Raw genomic sequence first — 18,097 nt, 5'->3', positions numbered from 1 at the left:
TGGCTGTTCCCTCCTGTCAGGAGCTGTGCAGGACCACAAGGTCCCCCCTGAGCCTCCTTTTCTCCAGGCTGAGCCCCTTTCCGAGCTCCCTCAGCTGCTCCAGCCCCTTCCCCAGCTCTGTTCCCTTCTCTGAACATGCTCCAGCCCCTCGCTGTTTTCCTTGCTGGGAGGGGCAGAACCGGGCCCAGCCCCCGGGGGCTTCAGCAGTGCCAGGCACAGCCACGGCTCCCGGGGCCGGCCCGGTGCTGGGAGAGCCTCTTGTCACACGTGGGACACGAGCCAGGGGTGAGGGGAACTCCCAGCGGCCGCTGGATCCAGCCAGCAGTGTCTGTGTGGGTGTAAAGCGGGTGTGGGGGCACGTTGGTACTGGTGGTGTGTCCCCAGGCTGGGGGGTTTGTGGCACAGCCCCAGGATGCAGCTGAGGGACGAGGGGGTGGCAGTCCCCGAATCTGACACCTGTCACGGCCAAGGAGGGAATGTGGGGAAGAGCAATGGAGCGAGTGTCAGGGGACATGGCGATGGGATTGCCCCGAGCGCTGTGTGTGGCCCCGCACTGCCAAGGGGCGATTGCCTTGGAGCCCGGGAAGGGGATTTGCGGCGTTTCCCCCTTTTCCGGCATCCCACAGACGTTGGTGGTGCCCGGAGCGCTCGGAGGCAGCTCCCGCTGCCCAGGGCTGTTCCCTGAGGAGTGAGGAGCAGGAGGAGGCGGGGAAGGGCGGCTGCGGGAGCGGGGCGGGCGCGGGACAAGGCAGCGCGGAGGCACAGAGACGGGAGGAGAGATTTTATTGAGGCCGGCTGGGCTGCGAGAAGCCCGGAGCGCGGCGGGGGACAGTGAGGGGATGGCCGTGGGCGAGGGGCAGCGAGCGCTCGTCCCGCTCGGCTCAGTTCTGGGCGATGACCTGGAAGGGAGGAAGGGCCAGGCTGAGGCTCGCGGGGCCGGGACCGGCGCAGCGGTGGCCCGAGAGCGCCGGGGCTGAGCCCGGCCCGGCCCGGCCCGGCTCGGCGCGGCCGCCTTACGCTGTTGATCCAGGAGACGTAGGCGGAGACGCGGGTGAACACGGTGGGTTTGCGGGCGACGTTGCAGCCCTGGCTGGACACGAAGCTGGTGACGCCGTGCACCTGGTACTGCCCGTTGACGGCGCAGTTCAGGGGACCGCCGGAATCGCCCTGCAGAGAGAGGAGCGGCGTGAGCCGGGGCTGCGGGGGGCGCCGGGCGCGGCGGGGGCAGCGCGGGGGCCGCGGGCGCACCTGGCAGCCGGAGCGCACGCCGTCGCCGCCGGCGCACACCATGGTGTTCTTGACGGTGGAGCCCCAGTAGGACGCGCTGGAGCAGATCTGGTAGTCCACGACGGGCAGGTAGGCCTGGAGCAGGACGCTGGACAGCTGCCCGTTGGCTGCGGGGAGCGGGCGCCGGTCAGCGCCGCCTCGGAGCCGCTGGAACGGCCCGGCCAAAGCAGAGCCCGCGGCCCCCGCCGAGCCCCTCCGGCCTCGTCCGTCCCCCCAGGCTCGGCACGGCCCCGCCGGCGCCGGGCACCTGCCAGCCCCGAGCGGAGCCCCGAGCGGAGCCTCCCGGGGCCGTCACGGGCTGCGGGCGCTGCCGCGGCTGCCGGCGTTGGCTGGTCCCGGGCAATTTGGGGCGGGGGGAGCCCGTCACTCACTGCGGGTCAGGCCCCAGCCCGTGATGTAGCAGGGGTAGTTGTTGGGCAGGATGGTGCCCTCCCGGGGCAGCGCCGCCAGCTGCACGGCGCTGTTCAGGGTGGCCGAGGTGCTCAGGCGGAACAGGGCGATGTCGTAGCTGCCGGGGGAGGGAGAGGATGTTACAAGGACCCCCCCAAACCCCGGCCGGGCTCCCCTCAGATCCCCCTCCCGCGGGCGTTACCCCGCGGCCACGTTGTTGCTGTTCCAGTAGGGGTGCACGATGATCTTGCTGACGCCGAAGACCTGCTCGGTGCCGTCGTTGCTGTAGAGGTTGTGGTCGCCGGCCACCACACGGTAGTTCATGTTACTGGCGGCAAGGTGCAAAAGCCGTCGGTCAGCGCCGAGCTCCGGGCACCCCGAGCGTCAGCTGCTCCGGGAGGCTCCGAGCGGGGAGAGGACGCTGCCAGAGCAGCTCCACGGTGGCCCCGCCTGAGGAGCCCCAAAGCCCTCCGAGGGCGGCTGCTCTGGTGCTTGGGGCAGCCGGAATTTCTGCTGGGAAGGGCTTTTGGGGGAAAGGAGCTTTGGCGAGGGGAAGGGGGGTGCCCGGGCCGCTCACTTGTTCACGCAGTGGGCGGCGGTCATCACCCAGTTCCTGTGGATGAGGGAGCCCCCGCAGGTGTGGTGCCAGCTGCCCCCGGAGTAATACTGCAGGGAGATCTGGGGAGGGGGCGAGACACGGCCCGGGGCTGAGCGCGGGCTCCCGGCGCGGGGAGAGCCCCAGGCCCGGCCGTGGCACGCCGGCAGGACCCACCTGGGAGGGCCAGGAGTGCGAGCGCGCCTCGGTGCCGCCGACCACCCTCTGCATCCCATCGAGACCCTGCTCGGAGCAGCGCCCTGCGGACAGACGGACGGCGTGAGTGGCCCCGGGGTTGGGTGGAGGGGCCTTTCGGGTGTGGCGAGGCCGAAGGCTGCGGGCGGGACTCACCGCACAGGGCGAGAGCGGCGAGGAGCACGAGCTGCAGCATCATGGTGGAGCGCTGTCCGCGGCGGGACCGAGGGCCGGCGCCGGGGTGGCTTTAACGGGGCTGCGGGAGGAGGCGCGGGAAGGGCAGCAGGTGCCGCGGCCCCAGCCGGCGGCCTTGGCCCCCGTGCCAAAGCACACACGGCGCCCGGGCAGCCCAGGGACACCCCGAGCACCCCTCGGCGCTGCAGCCCAGGGACACGCTGCCCTGCGCTGGCACCTCCTGTCCCCGTGTCCCCGAGCGGTGTCACCGCTGCGTCCCGCTCTCTGCCCCAGGAGGCCTCGGCTGCAGCTCTGCATGACCTCGGTTCGTGGGATGGTTCCCAGGGCTTGATCCAACACCCGAATGGAGCCACACTGGCACCGGGATGGGGAAATCGAGGCACCAACGGGGCACGACCTTCAGCCCCTCCCCAAATCCCCGGTGCAGCCAGCCCTGGAGCAGGGCTGGGCTCAGCCTCCCTGGGGCCTGAGGCTGGGGCGGGAGGAAGCAGCAATGGGGTTTGAAATAAACCCTGGAGTCTTGGCCAAAACTCTGTCATTTTTCCCCCTTGAACTCCAAATGGAAGTTGTTTTGGTGAGGAACATTGGGCCTCAAGGCCCAGGCCTTGGCATTTGGGATCACAGGGGTCACGGGGTCATCCAGATCAAAAGAAGTGATGGAAATAAAAAGCACCTGCTGCAGTTCTGTGTTTATTTCCAAGGAAAACATGAAACTTCCCAGGAACACAATTTCCAAGTAATTCCATGTTTGTTCTATCAGCACCACGGGCACGTGGTGAGGGACAGCAGCAACGGCTCTGCCCCACACAGGGACACCCCAAGGCAAAGTTGAGCCCCCAGCCGTGGCGCAAAGGGCTGTAAACTCATTTTTGGGCTAAAAAGGTGGGATTTGTTCATTACTGAGATTTTTGGGATTGTCCTGTGCAGGGACAAATGTTGGACATACAACTTGTGTCCCATCCACCTCCCATGCCCCACAGTTCTTATTTTCCTGTGGGTCTCTTTCGCCTCAGGGTATCCATGATTCCATGAGTCCGGACATCTGCCGGCACTTTGACAACACTCCTGGATTTTGGGGATCCTGGGGTTGTCCTTTGCAGAACCAACAGGTGATGACCTTCACCATCCTTGCAGGTCCTTTCCACTTCAGGTGATTCCACGATCCGAGAGGTCAGGCACCTTTTGACAGCCTCGAACATCGGGGTTGTGCCATCAGTGACCTTTTGGGGTTGTCCTGCACAGGGTCAGGAGCTGCCCCGATGATGTTTGTGGGTCCCCCCCCAGCTGGCTCCTCCCTGTGGCCTGGCTGGGTTCCAGGAGAGCCTTTTGGGGGTTTGGGGGTTCCGGGGTGCTCAGCGGATGCTGCCTGGCCTCGCCTCCAACTTCCTCCAACGGCAGCCGGGGCCGCGCCGGGGCTGCGCCGGGGCCATGGCCGAGGGCAGGAGCGGCAGCGCCGGGCTCTTCGCCAGGCAGGTCCAGAAGCACTTCAGCCGCGCCCAGGAGAAGGTACGGAGCTGCCACCCACCCCCACATCCCACCTTGGCCTGGGTCTGTCCTTCTTTCCCCCCTCAGCGCTCCCGAGGTGGCCCAAAGGCGCAGCTCGGCACCTTTGGGTGCTCAGAGGGTGGGAATTTGGGGGTTTCTGTGCCAACGTCATCGCTGCTCCAAGGATTGGAGGATGGCATCTCCCAAAGCTCCCCAAGATACTTTGGCTTCTCTAATGGGGGGGTTCTCCACCCAAAACGCCTTGTAAGGGTTATGGGGGGCTGTGGGGTGGTGGCACAGGGTCCCTGGGCTGGCTGGCACCGAGGGTGCCCAGCAGGACCCAGCCTGGCCGGGGGTCCCAGGAGGGTTGGAGAGATCAGCAGGGCCCACAGGAAGCGAGGGGGAAGGGCTGCGGAAGCAGCGCGAGCGGGGCAATTCTCAGCTGCTTTGGGGCACTTTGGGGGGGCCTCTTTCCTTTCCTCTCCCCTAAAAGTAGCTGTGACTCCCCTTCTGGGGGTGACACAAAGACCCCTTTCAAACCCTCACCCTCCCGGGTTTCCTGGCCGGGGCTCGGTGCTAAATTTGGCTTTCCCACGGCTCAATCAACCCGGGACAGGCTCTGGCTGCTTCCTGCACACTGCAAATCTCCCTCCCAGCCGGTCCTGGCCTCTTCCCAGGGGGCCCAACCTCTTCCTGGACATCCCAAATCTCCCTCTGACCCAGCCCCAGCCTCTTCCTGGACACTCCAAAGCTCCCCACTCCCAGCCCTGGCCCCTTCCTGTGGGGTTCAGGCTGTTTGTGGACACCCAAAAAGTCCCTCCTGCCTGGCCCAGCTTCTTCCTGGGGAGTTCAGCCTCTTCCTGGACACCTTGAATTTCCCCCCATCTGCCTTCTGTCATTTTCCAGAGGGTCACCCTCTTCCTGGGCACCCCAAAACTCCTCCATGCCTGGCCCCAGACTCTTCCCAGGGGAGCTCAGTCTCTTCCTGGACGCCCCAAAGATGCCCCAGTGCAGACTCAGCCTCTTCCCAGCAGGTTCAGCCTGAACACCCCAAATCTGCCCCACCCAGAGCAGCCTCTCAGCTCTCCTTCAGCCTCAGACCCTCCTCATCCTCCTCAGGGCATCCCCTGTGCCCCACAGTCAGGGCTCAGGGTGTTTTGGGGTGCACAGGACTGCAGGGTTTAGGGTGGGAGGTAGATCGACACCCAAAACTTCACAGCTTTCCTGAAAGAAATAAAAGCAGTGAGGGACGCAGTGAGATTTTGCATTTCCACATAAATCCTGCCCCATGGGACCCCTCAGGGGGTTTTGGGGGGCCCGGGGGGCGCAGCCCGGTGCCCTCAGGGTGTGCTGGGGACCTCTTCCCCTCTCTCTCCATCCCAGGTTTTGCAAAAATTGGGTAAAACGGTGGAAACCAAAGATGAGCAGTTCGAGCAGAGCGCCTACAACTTCCAGCTGCAGCAGGTGACAGGGGGACACCGGGGACATTGGGGACACCCCCGGGGGTCGCTGTCCCCCCCAGCCCCGCGGACAGCCCTGACCCCCCCCTCCCCCCACCGTGTTTTGCAGAGCGAGGGTCACAAACTCTACAAGGAGCTCAAGGGGTTCGTGGGAGCCGTGAGAGGTGCGGACCCGACCCGGAACGGCCCCGGGAGAGCCGGGAACAGGAGGGACTCGGGGCGGAGCCAGGATAATAAATAAGGAATAGCAGAGGAGATAAATCATGCTACAATAAATAGATTATTCATTAAAAATCGGTATTAAATCAAAAGAAATAATAAATTAAAATAAGTATTGAGAATAAATAGATTGTAAGCTATTAATGGATAATGAAGAGAAAATAGTTAATAAAAATATGATATGTGGGATAATAGATAATAGATAATATATTATAGGTGAGATATATATTATATATCTTACATATATTACCTATGCAATATATATTTTAATATCTCATAATTTATTAAATGGATATGGCATAATAAAGAGACTAAAATGATAGAGATATAAAAATAATAGAGATAATGAAGAGATAAAAATATATATTAAAATATATTAAAGCAAAAATATCGATCTTATTAAGAAATATATTAATATTTATAATATATTAATAATCTATTAATTATTAATACTATAATAATAAATACTGTATGTAGCATAATAGATATTAAATATATATGGGATATATATTATATATAAGATATTAAATAGAAAAACAGATAATACATATGTTATATATTGTATATATGCCATATATGGGATAATAGAGACAATAAATAATTTAAAATAACACGCCCCGGCTAATAAACAACAAGAGGCAGCAGTGAATTAATTAATAATTATAATAAATTAATAAGGAATAAATGATAATGATAGTGATAATGATAGTGATGATAATGACAGTGACAGTGACAACGACGATGATGATGATGATAATGATGATTGATGAGGATGATGATGATGATAATGATGATGATGATGATGATGACGATGATGATGATGATGATGATGAGGATGATGATGATGACGATGATAATGATGATGATGATGGTGATGATGATGATGATGACGATGATTGATGACGATGATGATGATGATGATGACAATGATAATGATAATGATAATGATGATGATGATGATGATAATGATGATTGATGATGATGATGACAATGATGATGATGATGATGATAATGATGATTGATGATGATGATGATGATGATGATGATGATGATGACAATGATAATGATGATGATGATGATGACAATGATAATGATAATGATAATGATGATGATGATGATGATAATGATGATTGATGATGATGATGATGATGATGATGATGATGATGATGATGACAATGATAATGATGATGATGATGATGATGATGATGATAACGGTCATGCCGGGTGTCTGTGCCCCCAGTGATGCACGAGAGCTCCCGCAGAGTGGCCGAGACGCTGCAGGAGATTTACAGCCCTGAGTGGGACGGGCACGAGGAGCTCCGGGCCATCGCCGACGTGAGCCTGGGTGTCCCCAAGGGTCCCCTTGAAGCCCGGGGGGGTTGGAGGGTCCCGGCTGTCACTGCTGTCCCTGTCCCCCCAGAGCAATGACCTCCTGTGGGAGGACTACGAGGCGAAGCTGGTGGACCAAGCCCTGCGGCTCATGGAGAATTACCTGGCTCAGTTCGGGGACTTTAAGGTGCCCCCCTGCGCTGTCGGGCGGGGTTGGGGACAGGGGGAGCACGGGGGGGTCCTGGCTCACCTGTCCCCCCCCAGGAGCGCATCGCCAAGCGGGGCCGAAAGCTCGTGGACTACGACAGCGCCCGGCACCACCTGGAGGCTCTGCAGAGCGCCAAGAAAAAGGACGAGGCCAAAATCGCCAAGGTTGGGACTCCCCGGGACAGCTCCCATGTGGGGACAGTCCCCCGGCCGTGGGGACAAAGCCACGACACCCCCGTGCCTCCCCGCAGGCCGAGGAGGAGTTCAACAAAGCCCAGGCGGTGTTTGAGGAGCTGAACCGGGACCTGCGGGAGGAGCTGCCGGTGCTGTACGGCAGGTACGGGCTGGCACGGGGCTGGGGACACCGCGGGGGCTGGGGGACACTGCAGGGATCTGGGGACACCACGGGGATGGAGGTCACCGTGGGGGGTGTCAGGCTGGGGATGTCACGGGGCTGGGGGACACCGCAAGGGCTTGGGGACATCACGGACCAGGGGGTGGGGGACATTGTAAGGTTTGGGGACATGGTGGGGCTGGGGGACATAGCAAGGATAGGGGACCTTGTGGGGCTGGGGGACATCATGGGGCTGGGGACATGTCAGGGATGGGGGACATGGCAGGGATGGGGGACCTTGTGGCGTTGGGGGATGTCATGGGTCTGAGAGACACAGCAGGGGCAGGGGGACATCGTGGGGCTGGGGGACATGGCAGGGATGGGGGACATCGTGGCATTGGGGGATGTCATGGGTCTGGGAGACACAGCAGGGGCAGGGGGACATTGTGGTTTTGGGCAACACAGCAGGGATGGAGGGACACCATGGGGCTGGGGGACATGTCAGGGATGGGGGACCTTGTGGGGCTGGGGGACACCGTGGGGCTGTGGGACATCATGGGGCTGGGGGACATGTCAGGGATGGGGGACCTTGTGGGACTGGGGGACATCATGGGGCTGGGGGACATGTCAGGGATGGGGGACCTTGTGGGGCTGGGGGACACCGTGGGGCTGTGGGACATCGTGGGGCTGGCGGACACAGCAGGGACAGGGGGACATCGTGGGGCTGGGGGACACCGTGGGGCTGGGGGACACGGGCTGGGCATGGGTGTCATCGGGTGGGTGAGGTCCCCCCACGCAGGGAAGAACTTGCATGGGTCTCTCCTCAAAGCCCACCCTGGGGACACACCGGGGGTCCTGGGGGCCATCGGCCACGGGAGCCTGTGACAGTGGGAGGTGGCAGCTCCGTGGCATCCATGAGGTGGCCCTGAGGCGACATTCCCCTTCCGTGTCCCCACAGAGTTGGGGACTCAGCAGTGGGGAGGGGTGGGAGGTGGCTGAGCACCCCCAGACCCCTCCATGTCCCCTCGGTGGGACATCGTGGGGCACCCCCAGACCCCTCTGGTGCCCCCTCGGTGGGACATCGTGGGGCACCCCCAGACCCCTCTGGTGCCCCCTCCGTGGGACATCGTGGGGCACCCCCAGACCCCTCCATGCCCCCTCGGTGGGACATGGTGGGGCACCCCCAGACCCCTCCCTGTCCCCTGCAGCCGCCTCGCCTGTTACGTCACCGTTTTCCAGAACATCTCCAACCTCCGTGATGTCTTCTACAAGGAGATGAGCAAGGTGGGGAAGGCACCCCAAAACACCTCCCCTGCCCCCCGGCAGCACCAGGTGTCCCCAGGTGTCCCCAGGTGTCCTCAGGTGTCCCCAGGCGTCCCCAGGTGGCTACACCGGTGCTGGTCCCCGCCCCTCCAGAGTCCTTGCCCTTCATTCATTCATTCAGTCCTTGCAATCCATTCATTCAGAGCAGCCCGAGGGTGTTCGGGGTGTCCCCAGGTGTTGGGGGCCCTGCTGAGCCCCCTGAAGTGTTTCTGTGTCCCCTCTCCCCAGCTCAACCGGGACCTGTACGAGGTGATGAGCAAACTGGAGAAGCAGCACTCGAGCAAGGTGTTCATCATCAAAGGTGTCCCCAGGTAACACCGGGGAAATGAGGGCACGGGGGGGGCTAAGGGGACAATTCGCCCCCCAGCCCCCACAAATGTGATGGAGGCTAGGATCCCACAGTCCTGGGGTGGGTGGGCATCTGCCAAAGATGGGCTGAAGGTGCTTCTTGGTGGGCCTGGGGAATTACTGGGGTCCTGCTGCATGGAGAAGAGTCCCCTGCAAGCTGGGACGGTGACACCCCAAGGATGCTTGGGGACACCCCAAGCTGAACCTCTCTGTCCTCCCCGCCCTCAGCAATCGCCGCTCTCTGGTCATCTCGGCGCCCGTGAGCCCCCCGGCCATGTTCCCCTGCCCGGACAAGGCGCCCGTGCTGGACGCGGAGGTGACACGGGGGTCCCCCGGCGGGGGCGGCGCCGCCACCGACAGCGCCACCAACGCGGAGCCGGGGGCTGTTTCCCCCGGGCCGCCCCCGGCTTCGCCCGCCAGCGGGGGCTCCCTGGACACGGCCTCGGTGTCCAGCGAGGAGAGCGCGGAGCCCGGCCCCGGCCGCGACAGCGAGCCCGCGGAGCAGGGGACATCGGTGACAGGGTCGGTGTCCGGCGACGAGAGCGCAGAGCCCGAACCCGGCCATGACAGCGCGGCCCCGGAGCAGGGGACATCGGTGACAGGGTCGGTGTCCAGCAGGGAGCCCCCGGAGCAGGTGACATCGGTGACAGGGTCGGTGTCCAGCGAGGAGCCCCCGGAGCAGGTGACATCGGTGACAGGGTCGGTGTCCAGCGAGGAGCCCCCGGAGCAGGTGACATCGGTGACAGGGTCGGTGTCCAGCGAGGAGCCCCCGGAGCCCGTCTCCAAGCCCGACTCTCTGTCCCCTGGTCAGGAGCCATCGGTGACAACCGCGGAGCCGGGGAGTGACAGCGGGGCGCGGGGGGGGGCCGAGGCCATCGCCACCTCCCTGGCGTCACTGATTTTATCCGAGGCCATCGCCCAGGCCGCTGGCACCTTGTCACCAGCGCCGGGGAAAGCCGCGGACACGGCAGGGGACAGCACGGCCGCCGGCGCGGAGGGTCGGGCACGGCCCGCGGTGTCGCCGTCCCCCACCGCAGCTGTCCCCTGCCGTGTCCTCGGTCCCGCGGCGGCGGCACCGGCGTGTCCCCGGGAGCCGTGCCAGCTCGGCGGTGAGCGGGGACAGCGCGGCGACAGCGGGGACAGCGCGGAGGAGGCGGATGTCGAGCCAGAGGTGCGCAAAACTCAGGTGGGAAAGTCCTGAGGCACGCCGGGGTGGGAGCGAGGAGCTCACCCAGGGGGATTCCTGGCTGGGGACACCCGGGTGGGATGTGGGGACGCGAGGCCAGCCCGGGGGACAAAGCCAGCCCGTGGGACACCCTCTGCCGCAGGTCGGGCCGGGCCTGCCCCTCCCCCCGGCGCCGGCCCCCGGGAACGGCCGGTGCCCCCCGGGACCCCCAACCCAGGCGGGTGCAACGGGCGGGGGGCTCGATCCTTTCGGGTGGGATTCGGCGGAACCACGAGGTGCCAGCGCCACCCCCGTGTCTCTGCCAGGGCTGTTCCGGGACACCGGAGCAGGACACGAGCCGGGACCCCCCAGGTGCTGCAGATCCCCCCGAGTTCCTCAGCGCCCTGTGATCCCACGGGAAATGCGGCGTCTTGCAACAAATTTATTCCCCAGAAAGTATTTCCCAGCCCCATCCCGTCCCAAATAAAGATGGAAAAGGTGGAAAAATCCCAAATCTCCATCTGGGATTGCGGAGGGGTCCGGGGGGACCCCACCGGCGGATTTGAGGTGGCTGAGGAGTGTAGGGCGGGGAGGCTGGGGGTTGTCGCTCTCTCCCCCGCTCCAACACCCGTGACTCGGGGAAAAGGCGTCGATCCTGTGCCACCAGCTGCCGGAAAACACGCTGTCATGCCGAAAAACCCCAAACCACTCTAATTTTCCCCTCCCGTGATCCAGAATTCCCCCAATCTCCGGGATGATGGGTTTGTCCCGCAGCCAGCGAGGGGTTAAACGGGGGAGGGATCCTGGGGGGGTTGATCCTCATTCCAGCCGAACTGGAAAGGTGAGGTAGGAAAAGGGCAACGCCTTCACCTGGGCAACGCCTTCACCTGGAGCCGCACATGGTGCCGGCAGGTAAGAGCTGCAGGAGTGGGATCTGGATCCCGGGATGTCCCCCCGAAATTCCCGACCCCTGGGGGGCTTCAGGGGGTGGCTACGCAAAATCCCAGGCACAGGGATCCGGACACGGAGGCGCCGCAGCCCTGCAGTGATGGACGGGGTGCGCAGCCGGTCCGAGGTGAAGCCGGAATGTCGGGGCTCGGCCGGGCGTTTTCCAGCTGGATTTTGGGTGGGAGGGGAGGAAAAGGCCGGATCCTGCCACAGGGAGAGGCTGAAAGCAGGAAATCCGGCAGGAAAGCTGAGGGGGAAACAGGGGGAGCAAAGTGCTGGTCCCGGGGGATCATCCCAAGGTGAGGGAGAAGAAACGAGGGCGAGCAGCAAATTCCGTCCTCCCCCCGCTGGGGAGGGGACGGGGGGGCTGTAAAGGGGCTGCGGAGCACCCCAAAAGAAGCCTGGGGGGATGGTTTGGTGATCCCATCCTCCATCCGCCGGGAATGGGAATGGAGGGCTGAAAAGGAGCTGCCAAGCTCCCCTAAAAAGTCTGTCGGGACGGTTTGCTCCTCCCGTCCTCCAGGCACCGGGAGCGGGCACGGGAATGGGGATGGGAATGGGGGGCTGCATCCCCGGTGCTCCTGGAAGGAGTTTTTGGGGTCAGAGCAGCCGAGCGGGGCAGGGTTTCCCTTGGGAACGGCTCTGGAGCCGCTCGGCCGGAGCGCAGGAATGAGGAAGATGAGGGTTTTTCACAAGCCTGCTTTAAAACCACGCGGAAATCCATCGGGACGGGAATGATTCACTGCCGCTGCCAGTCCCCCCCCGCCTTCCGGGCTGGGTCCGGCCTGGCACGGCCAGAAATGCCGAGGGGTTTGGGGAGCAGCGGAGCCTTCCCGCAGGGCTCAGGGAGTTCCGTCCCCTCATCCCAAGGCGGGAGCAGGGAGGGATCCATGGGGAGCATCCCTGCCCCGGGAGGGAGCGGGAGGAGCTCTGCTCCCACCACCACGCGTGGTTTGATGGAAATCAAACCCTTCCCTCAGATTAAACTCGGGTTAAACCTTTGGTGAGTCCCAGCGTTCCGATCCTCAGGCGCTGTGGGTCCCAGGATTGCGGTTTTGGGGTGCTGGGGCCCAGAACTGGTTTGTGCTGCTCGTTGGCAACGCCAAACTCTTCCCAAGAAACTTTTCCTAAAGCTCAGCCCAGCTCCCGCTCCACCCAGCGGCGCCTTTTCCTCTTCTTCTCTTAAACCCCCCTTTCTTTTGGGGAATTTAATCCCAGTTTTTGCTCTGGAGCCGCCCGGGGGCAGCAGCTGCTCCGTGGGAAAGTCGTGGTTGGCTTTGGGAAAGGCCGGGAGAGCTCTGCTGGGGGAGCCTGACAGCAAAGCTGGGTTTAATGACGGGCTGCGTGAAAGCAAAACTGGATTTAAAGCTAAACCGGATCGAGAACAAAACTGTTTAAAGCAAAACTTGGTGTAATTCAAAGTCGGGTTCAAAGCAAAACCGAGTTTAAAACAAAACTGGGATTAAAGCAACTCTGGATGTAATGCAAATCTGTGTTTAAAGCAAAATAATGTCTAAAGCAAACTCGGTTTAAAGGACAGCTGGTTTTAAGGTAAAATAAGGTTTAATTCAAAACTGGGTTTAATGAAAAGCTGGACTTAAAGTGAAGTTGGGTTTAAAGCAAAATGAGTTGAAAGCAAAACTAAATTTAAAGCAAAGCTGGGTTTAACACAGAACTGGACCAAAGTAAAATCGGGCTTAAGGCAAATTTGTGCTGGAAATAAAATCAGGTTTAATGCAAAACTGGGTTTAAAGCAAAGCTGCATTTAAGGCAAAATCAGGTTTAAAACGAAGTTGGGATTAATGCAGAGTTTGGTTTCACGCGAAACTATGTTTAAAGCAAAACAAAGTTTAAAGTGAAACAAGCTTGAAAGAGAGCAAGGTTTAATGCAGGACTAGTTTTAAAGCAGAACTGGTCTTGCAGCAAAACCAGGTTTAAAGCAAAGCTGGGTTTAAAGCAAAGCTGAGTTTAAAGCAGAGCTGATTTTAGGTAAAGCTGAGTTTAAGGAGCGGGGGCTGCTGCCAGCCCGAGCCGGGCGGCGCCTGCGGGGGTCCCGCCGCTCCCTGTGCCCGGCGGGAGGGGAACGGACACAGCCCGAGTTCCCGGCGCCCCCAGCCCCAATTCCGGGGGGTCCCCGAACCCCAATTCCCGGCGCTCCCCCGGCCCCAATTCCGGGGGCCCCCCCAGCCCCAATCCCCGGGCCTCCCTCGGCCCCAATTCCGGGGGCACCCCCAGCCCCAATTCCCCGCCTCCCCCAGCCCCAATCCCCGGGGCTCCCCCGGCCCCAATTCCCTGCGCTCCCCCAGCCCCAATTCCCGGCGTTCCCCCAGCCCCAATCCCTCCCTCCCCCAGCCCCAATCCCCGGCGCTCCCCCAGCCCCAATTCCCGCCTCCTCCGGCCCCAGTTCCCGGCACTCCCCCGGCCCCAGTTCCCAGGGCTCCCCCAGCCCCAATTCCCGGCGCTCCCCCAGCCCCAATTCCCGGCGCTCCCCCAGCCCCAATTCCCGGCGCTCCCCCAGCCCCAATTCCGGAGGCTCCCCCAGCCCCAATCCCCGGCGCTTCCCCGGCCCAAATCCCCGGCGCTCCCCCAGCCCCAATTCCGGAGGCTCCCCCAGCCCCAATTCCCGGCACTCCCCCAGACCCAATTCCGGAGGCTCCCCCAGACCCAGTCCCCGGCGCTCCCCCAGCCCCAATTCCCGCCTCCCCCAGCCCCAATCCCCGGCGCTCCCCCAGACCCAATTCCGGAGGCTCCCCCAGCCCCAATTCCCGCTCCCGGCCCGGCCGTGGCCCCGCCCCGCTCCTGCCCCGCTCCCGCCGCTCGATTTCCTCTTTTTTTAAAAAACCCCAAACAAATGGGATTTGATTCGCTCCGACCGCGCTGAGTCACGGAATCCCCGCGCCCCGGAGCCGCCCGGCCCCGAGCCCCGGAGCCACCGCGGGGACACTTTGGGGGTCCCGGGGGTCCCCATCGGGCACAGCCAAGGTGGGTCGGGCAATTCCACGTCCCGGCTGCGCCGCCGAGCTCTAGCCCCGCATTTGGGGCATTTTCAAGGACTTTCGGGCACTTTGAAGCTCTCAAAATCTGGGAGTGAATCCAGTCAGGGGCCGGTTCTTCCCTGCGCCGGCTGCGACCCCAGCCCCAGTAATTCCAGTGCGTTACTGGTGCTGCACCACCCCCCTCGCGCGGAGCCTTTCGGGGCGGTTTGGGGGAAACCGCGACTTTTATCCCTATTTTTGGCAGCTCCGAAGGAACCCTGAGCCTCATCTGGAAGGAGGGATCTCAGCCCCACCTGAGCACAGGGGATGGGGCACTGGGTAGGAATTCACCGCTTTTATCGCTATTTTTGGCAGCTCTGAAGGACCCCAAACCTCCCCCTGGAAGGCGCCGATGCGATGGAGGGAGATCAGCCCCACCTGCGCTCAGGTGAGCACCTGGAGCCGCTTCTCCGGCCTCTTCCCAGCTCCTCCGCTTGGCTCAGGCCCTCCCTGACCTCCCTCTCTCCCTGTCCCGAGGAAGACCCGACCACGCCGTACCTGAGGAAGGCTCCCACGCCCCCCGGCCATGAGGACGCCGACACCGCCGTGATCGCAGGTGAGGCCGCGGCTCCCGCTGCCCCCGGGGCGCTGCCGGCTGAGCCCTGTGTTATAAATTAATTAACCAGTTGGATTAATAAGGAGCATTTATTCCATAATTCAAACACAGTCGTTAAAAGGCCACAGGGTCAGATCAGCGCTGACCCAGGCTCACGGCGCCGGGCGGGGCAGGGGGCACTCGGGCTCCTCTCCTCTGCATCACCAAGACACAGCTCTCACAAAGTCTTTTTATACATTTCCAAGCTGCTTTCTTATCGTTGATCTTATCCTTTTACCACATTAATGCAGTTTGTCCTTTCTTGCTGCCGCTCTTGCTGAGAGTTTCCCCCAAACTGGTAAATAATTCACCTTGTTAGAGGAAAATCTCCTGCAATAGACATTCTAGGAGACACAGATTTATCTTACCAATGGTGCATCTCAAATGCATACTGCTGGGGTTTGGTCAGACCAATAATGCTGTGGGACCAACATTTCATTCAGGAGAGGATTTTGGTGCATATCGCTGTAATTTCATCAGAGGGAATTTCCTGGACCCTCCTTTGGTATGCCAGGATTTTCATCCGGGGAGATTATTGTAGCCTGTAATAGATAATGTTTATAAATTCATGCTGAGGCTACAGTAATTATTGTAGCCTGTAATAGATAATGTTTATAAATTCATGCTGAGGCTACAGTAATTATTGTAGCCTGTAATAGATGATGTCTATAAATTCCTGCTGAGGCTACAGTAATCTCACCTGATGAAAACCCTGGCACACCAAAGGAGGGTTCTGGGAAATTCCCTCTGTTAGGAAAATTCATCCACAAACATCAGAGGTTTGTGCCCAAAAAGGAGCCAGAGGAGTCCTTTGGCTTTATTCCAATAAAGGGAGAGGCCATGGGGCATCCCCTGGGGTGTCTCAGATTTTTGGAGGACACAGCCTCCTTTTTATCCCAATTTCCAGCCACATTTCCCTTCTCTCTTTCCCCATTTCTGAGGTGCTTGAGAGGTTCAGACTTCCCAGAACACCTGATCCCAAAGATTCCCCTCTAATGTATAACACTCCCTTTTAATTCTTATGGAATTTAGGGGTTTTTCTTCCCTATTGTTTCTTTCATCTCTCAATATCCAATTTCATTTATCAGCAAACCCAAAGTTTATTTGTAAAAGCAAATCTCTTTTCCCATTCACCAATCACTGGAATCCTTCCCATTGTTTCTTTTATCTCCCAGTGCTGGTTTTATCCACCAGCAGACCCAGGGCTGCTTTGGAAAGACAAATCCATTATTCCTCTCACCTTTGATGAGATTACAGTGATATGCACCGAGATCCTAGCCTGAATATTTGAGATCCTAGCCTGAATATTTGAGATCCTAGCCTGAATATTCGAGATCCTAGCCTGAATATTCGAGATCCTAGCCTGAATATTTGAGATCCTAGCCTGAATATTTGAGATCCTAGCCTGAATATTTGAGATCCTAGCCTGAATATTTGAGATCCTAGCCTGAATATTCGAGATCCTCGCCTGAATATTTGAGATCCTAGCCTGAATATTCGAGATCCTAGCCTGAATATTTGAGATCCTAGCCTGAATATTTGAGATCCTAGCCTGAATATTTGAGATCCTAGCCTGAATATTTGAGATCCTAGCCTGAATATTCGAGATCCTAGCCTGAATATTTGAGATCCTAGCCTGAATATTCGTCTCCAGAAGTGTTGGTTCCACAGCATTATTGGTCTGACCAAACCCCAGCAGTATGCATTCGAGCTGCACCATTGATAAGATAAATCTGTGTCTCCTAGAATGTCTATTGCAGGAGATTTTCCTCTAACAAGGTGAATTATTTACCAGTTCTGGGGAAACCCTCAGCAAGAGCGGCAGCAAGAAAGGACAAACTGCATTAATATGGTAAAAGGATAAGATCAACGATAAGAAAGCAGCTTGGAAATGTACAGAAAGACTTTGTGAGAGCTGTGTCTTGGTGATGCAGAGGAGAGGAGCCCGAGTGCCCCCTGCCCCACCCGGCGCTGTGAGCCTGGGTCAGCGCCGATCTGACCCTGTGGCCTTTTAATGACTGTGTTTGAATTATGGAATAAATTCTCCTTATTAATCAACTGGCTAATATATGAAATAATTACCAATATAGCTGGGCAGGACGTGCCTGAGCTTGTCTGGCCCTTGGTGCTGAACCAAAAAGTGGCAACTGTGGTGTTTCACCCCAGAGACACTTTTGGGTGGGTGGTGTTTCACCCCACAGACACTTTTGGCCATGGGTGTGTGTTATTTCACCCCACAGACACTTTTGGGTGTGTGGTGTTTCACCCCACAGACACTTTTGGCCATGGCTGGGTGGTGTTTCACCCCACAGACACTTTTGGCTGGCTGGGTGCTGCCCTGGGCACGTGGAGGCAAATCCAGGCGTGCAGGAGCTCTGGTGGTGCTGGGATGGAGCTTCCCCCCATAGCAGGGGCTGCTCCTCAGGGTTCCCTCTGTGGAGAAGCTTTGGGGCGATGGGGAAGGAAAGGAGTGGGTTCTGCTGGAGGGTTTGGATCCAGAGCTTTATTCTGCCCCACAGCAGCTCCAGCAGAACTCCTGACCCCGTGGGTGCTGCTCCTTTAACCCCGGGAGAGGGGCAGGGAAGGGGCAGGGAGTCACCAGGCAGGGACAGGAGGGGAGGGCTCAAGGGACAGAGGACACCTGGATGGCCCAGTGCCCCCCCAGGGGGGGAGGGCATCCTTTGAACCTGCCAATCACTCTGGAATGTCAGGATTGACAGTGCTGGGAGGGGAAAGGAGAGGTGAGTGACACACCGGGGAGGGTCCCAAGGTTCTGAGGTAAACCCTGAAATCACAACAATTCACAACACAGGGTTCAGCAGGAATTTATACAACCATCGGTCACAGCTGTGCTTGCCCCGCAGTGGTGATCACGCTGGTGTTCCTCACCCTGCTGACCGTGCTGGTGGTGATCGGGATTTACCTGTACCGGAACCAGGGCTCCTACCGCACCTACGAGCAGCCCGAGCCCGACACGGCCCCGCGGG

The 18,097-nt window shown here is 59.6% G+C and overlaps 2 protein-coding genes across 5 annotated transcripts; one reads left to right on the top strand and one right to left on the bottom strand.

Moving 5' to 3' along the window:
• Window positions 1-881: 881 nt before the first annotated feature.
• On the bottom strand, window positions 882-2,666 carry LOC311164185 (chymotrypsin-like elastase family member 1; the record flags this gene model as incomplete). Its single annotated transcript, XM_084223531.1, has 8 exons — window positions 882-899; window positions 1,018-1,167; window positions 1,249-1,394; window positions 1,659-1,795; window positions 1,880-2,005; window positions 2,255-2,355; window positions 2,450-2,532; window positions 2,624-2,666. 8 exons carry the CDS (start codon window positions 2,664-2,666, stop codon window positions 882-884), a joined length of 804 nt encoding a protein of 267 aa, XP_084079657.1.
• A 1,423-nt stretch (window positions 2,667-4,089) lies between these two features.
• Window positions 4,090-18,061, top strand: BIN2 (bridging integrator 2). 4 transcript variants are annotated; one of them, XR_014616843.1, is made up of 13 exons: window positions 4,090-4,168; window positions 5,531-5,611; window positions 5,717-5,771; window positions 7,067-7,161; window positions 7,247-7,342; window positions 7,420-7,527; window positions 7,614-7,699; window positions 8,905-8,980; window positions 9,248-9,330; window positions 9,596-10,538; window positions 14,831-14,903; window positions 14,997-15,071; window positions 17,958-18,061. XR_014616843.1 is itself a non-coding variant. In XM_084223516.1 (12 exons), exons 1-12 carry the CDS (start codon window positions 4,091-4,093, stop codon window positions 10,940-10,942), a joined length of 1,689 nt encoding a protein of 562 aa, XP_084079642.1. In that variant the 5' UTR covers window position 4,090; the 3' UTR covers window positions 10,943-10,983. The 4 variants fall into 4 exon arrangements, 3 of the variants coding, with proteins under 3 accessions (XP_084079642.1, XP_084079641.1, XP_084079640.1); XM_084223516.1 differs by lacking the exons at window positions 14,831-14,903; window positions 14,997-15,071; window positions 17,958-18,061 and adding an exon at window positions 10,859-10,983 and having other exon boundaries at window positions 9,596-9,889; window positions 9,986-10,538; XM_084223515.1 differs by lacking the exons at window positions 14,831-14,903; window positions 14,997-15,071; window positions 17,958-18,061 and adding an exon at window positions 10,859-10,983 and having other exon boundaries at window positions 9,596-10,097; window positions 10,179-10,538.
• The last annotated feature ends 36 nt before the right edge of the window (window positions 18,062-18,097 follow it).

The sequence above is a fragment of the Fringilla coelebs genome (genome assembly GCF_963513975.1).
Source record: "Fringilla coelebs genome assembly, chromosome: 30".
In the NCBI taxonomy this organism is placed as follows: domain Eukaryota; kingdom Metazoa; phylum Chordata; class Aves; order Passeriformes; family Fringillidae; genus Fringilla; species Fringilla coelebs.
Note: the sequence above shows the minus strand (reverse complement) of the source record. Positions and strands in the feature narration are given on the sequence as shown.

Excerpts from the sequence above, each read along its gene's own strand:
- BIN2 (XM_084223514.1), top strand. The coding sequence starts at position 4,091 with ATGGCCGAGGGCAGGAGCGGCAGCGCCGGGCTCTTCGCCAGGCAGGTC. Across the intron at positions 8,981-9,247 it reads TCTACAAGGAGATGAGCAAG|CTCAACCGGGACCTGTACGA; the intron begins GTGGGGAAGGCA and ends CCCTCTCCCCAG. Across the intron at positions 9,331-9,595 it reads ATCATCAAAGGTGTCCCCAG|CAATCGCCGCTCTCTGGTCA; the intron begins GTAACACCGGGG and ends CCCCGCCCTCAG.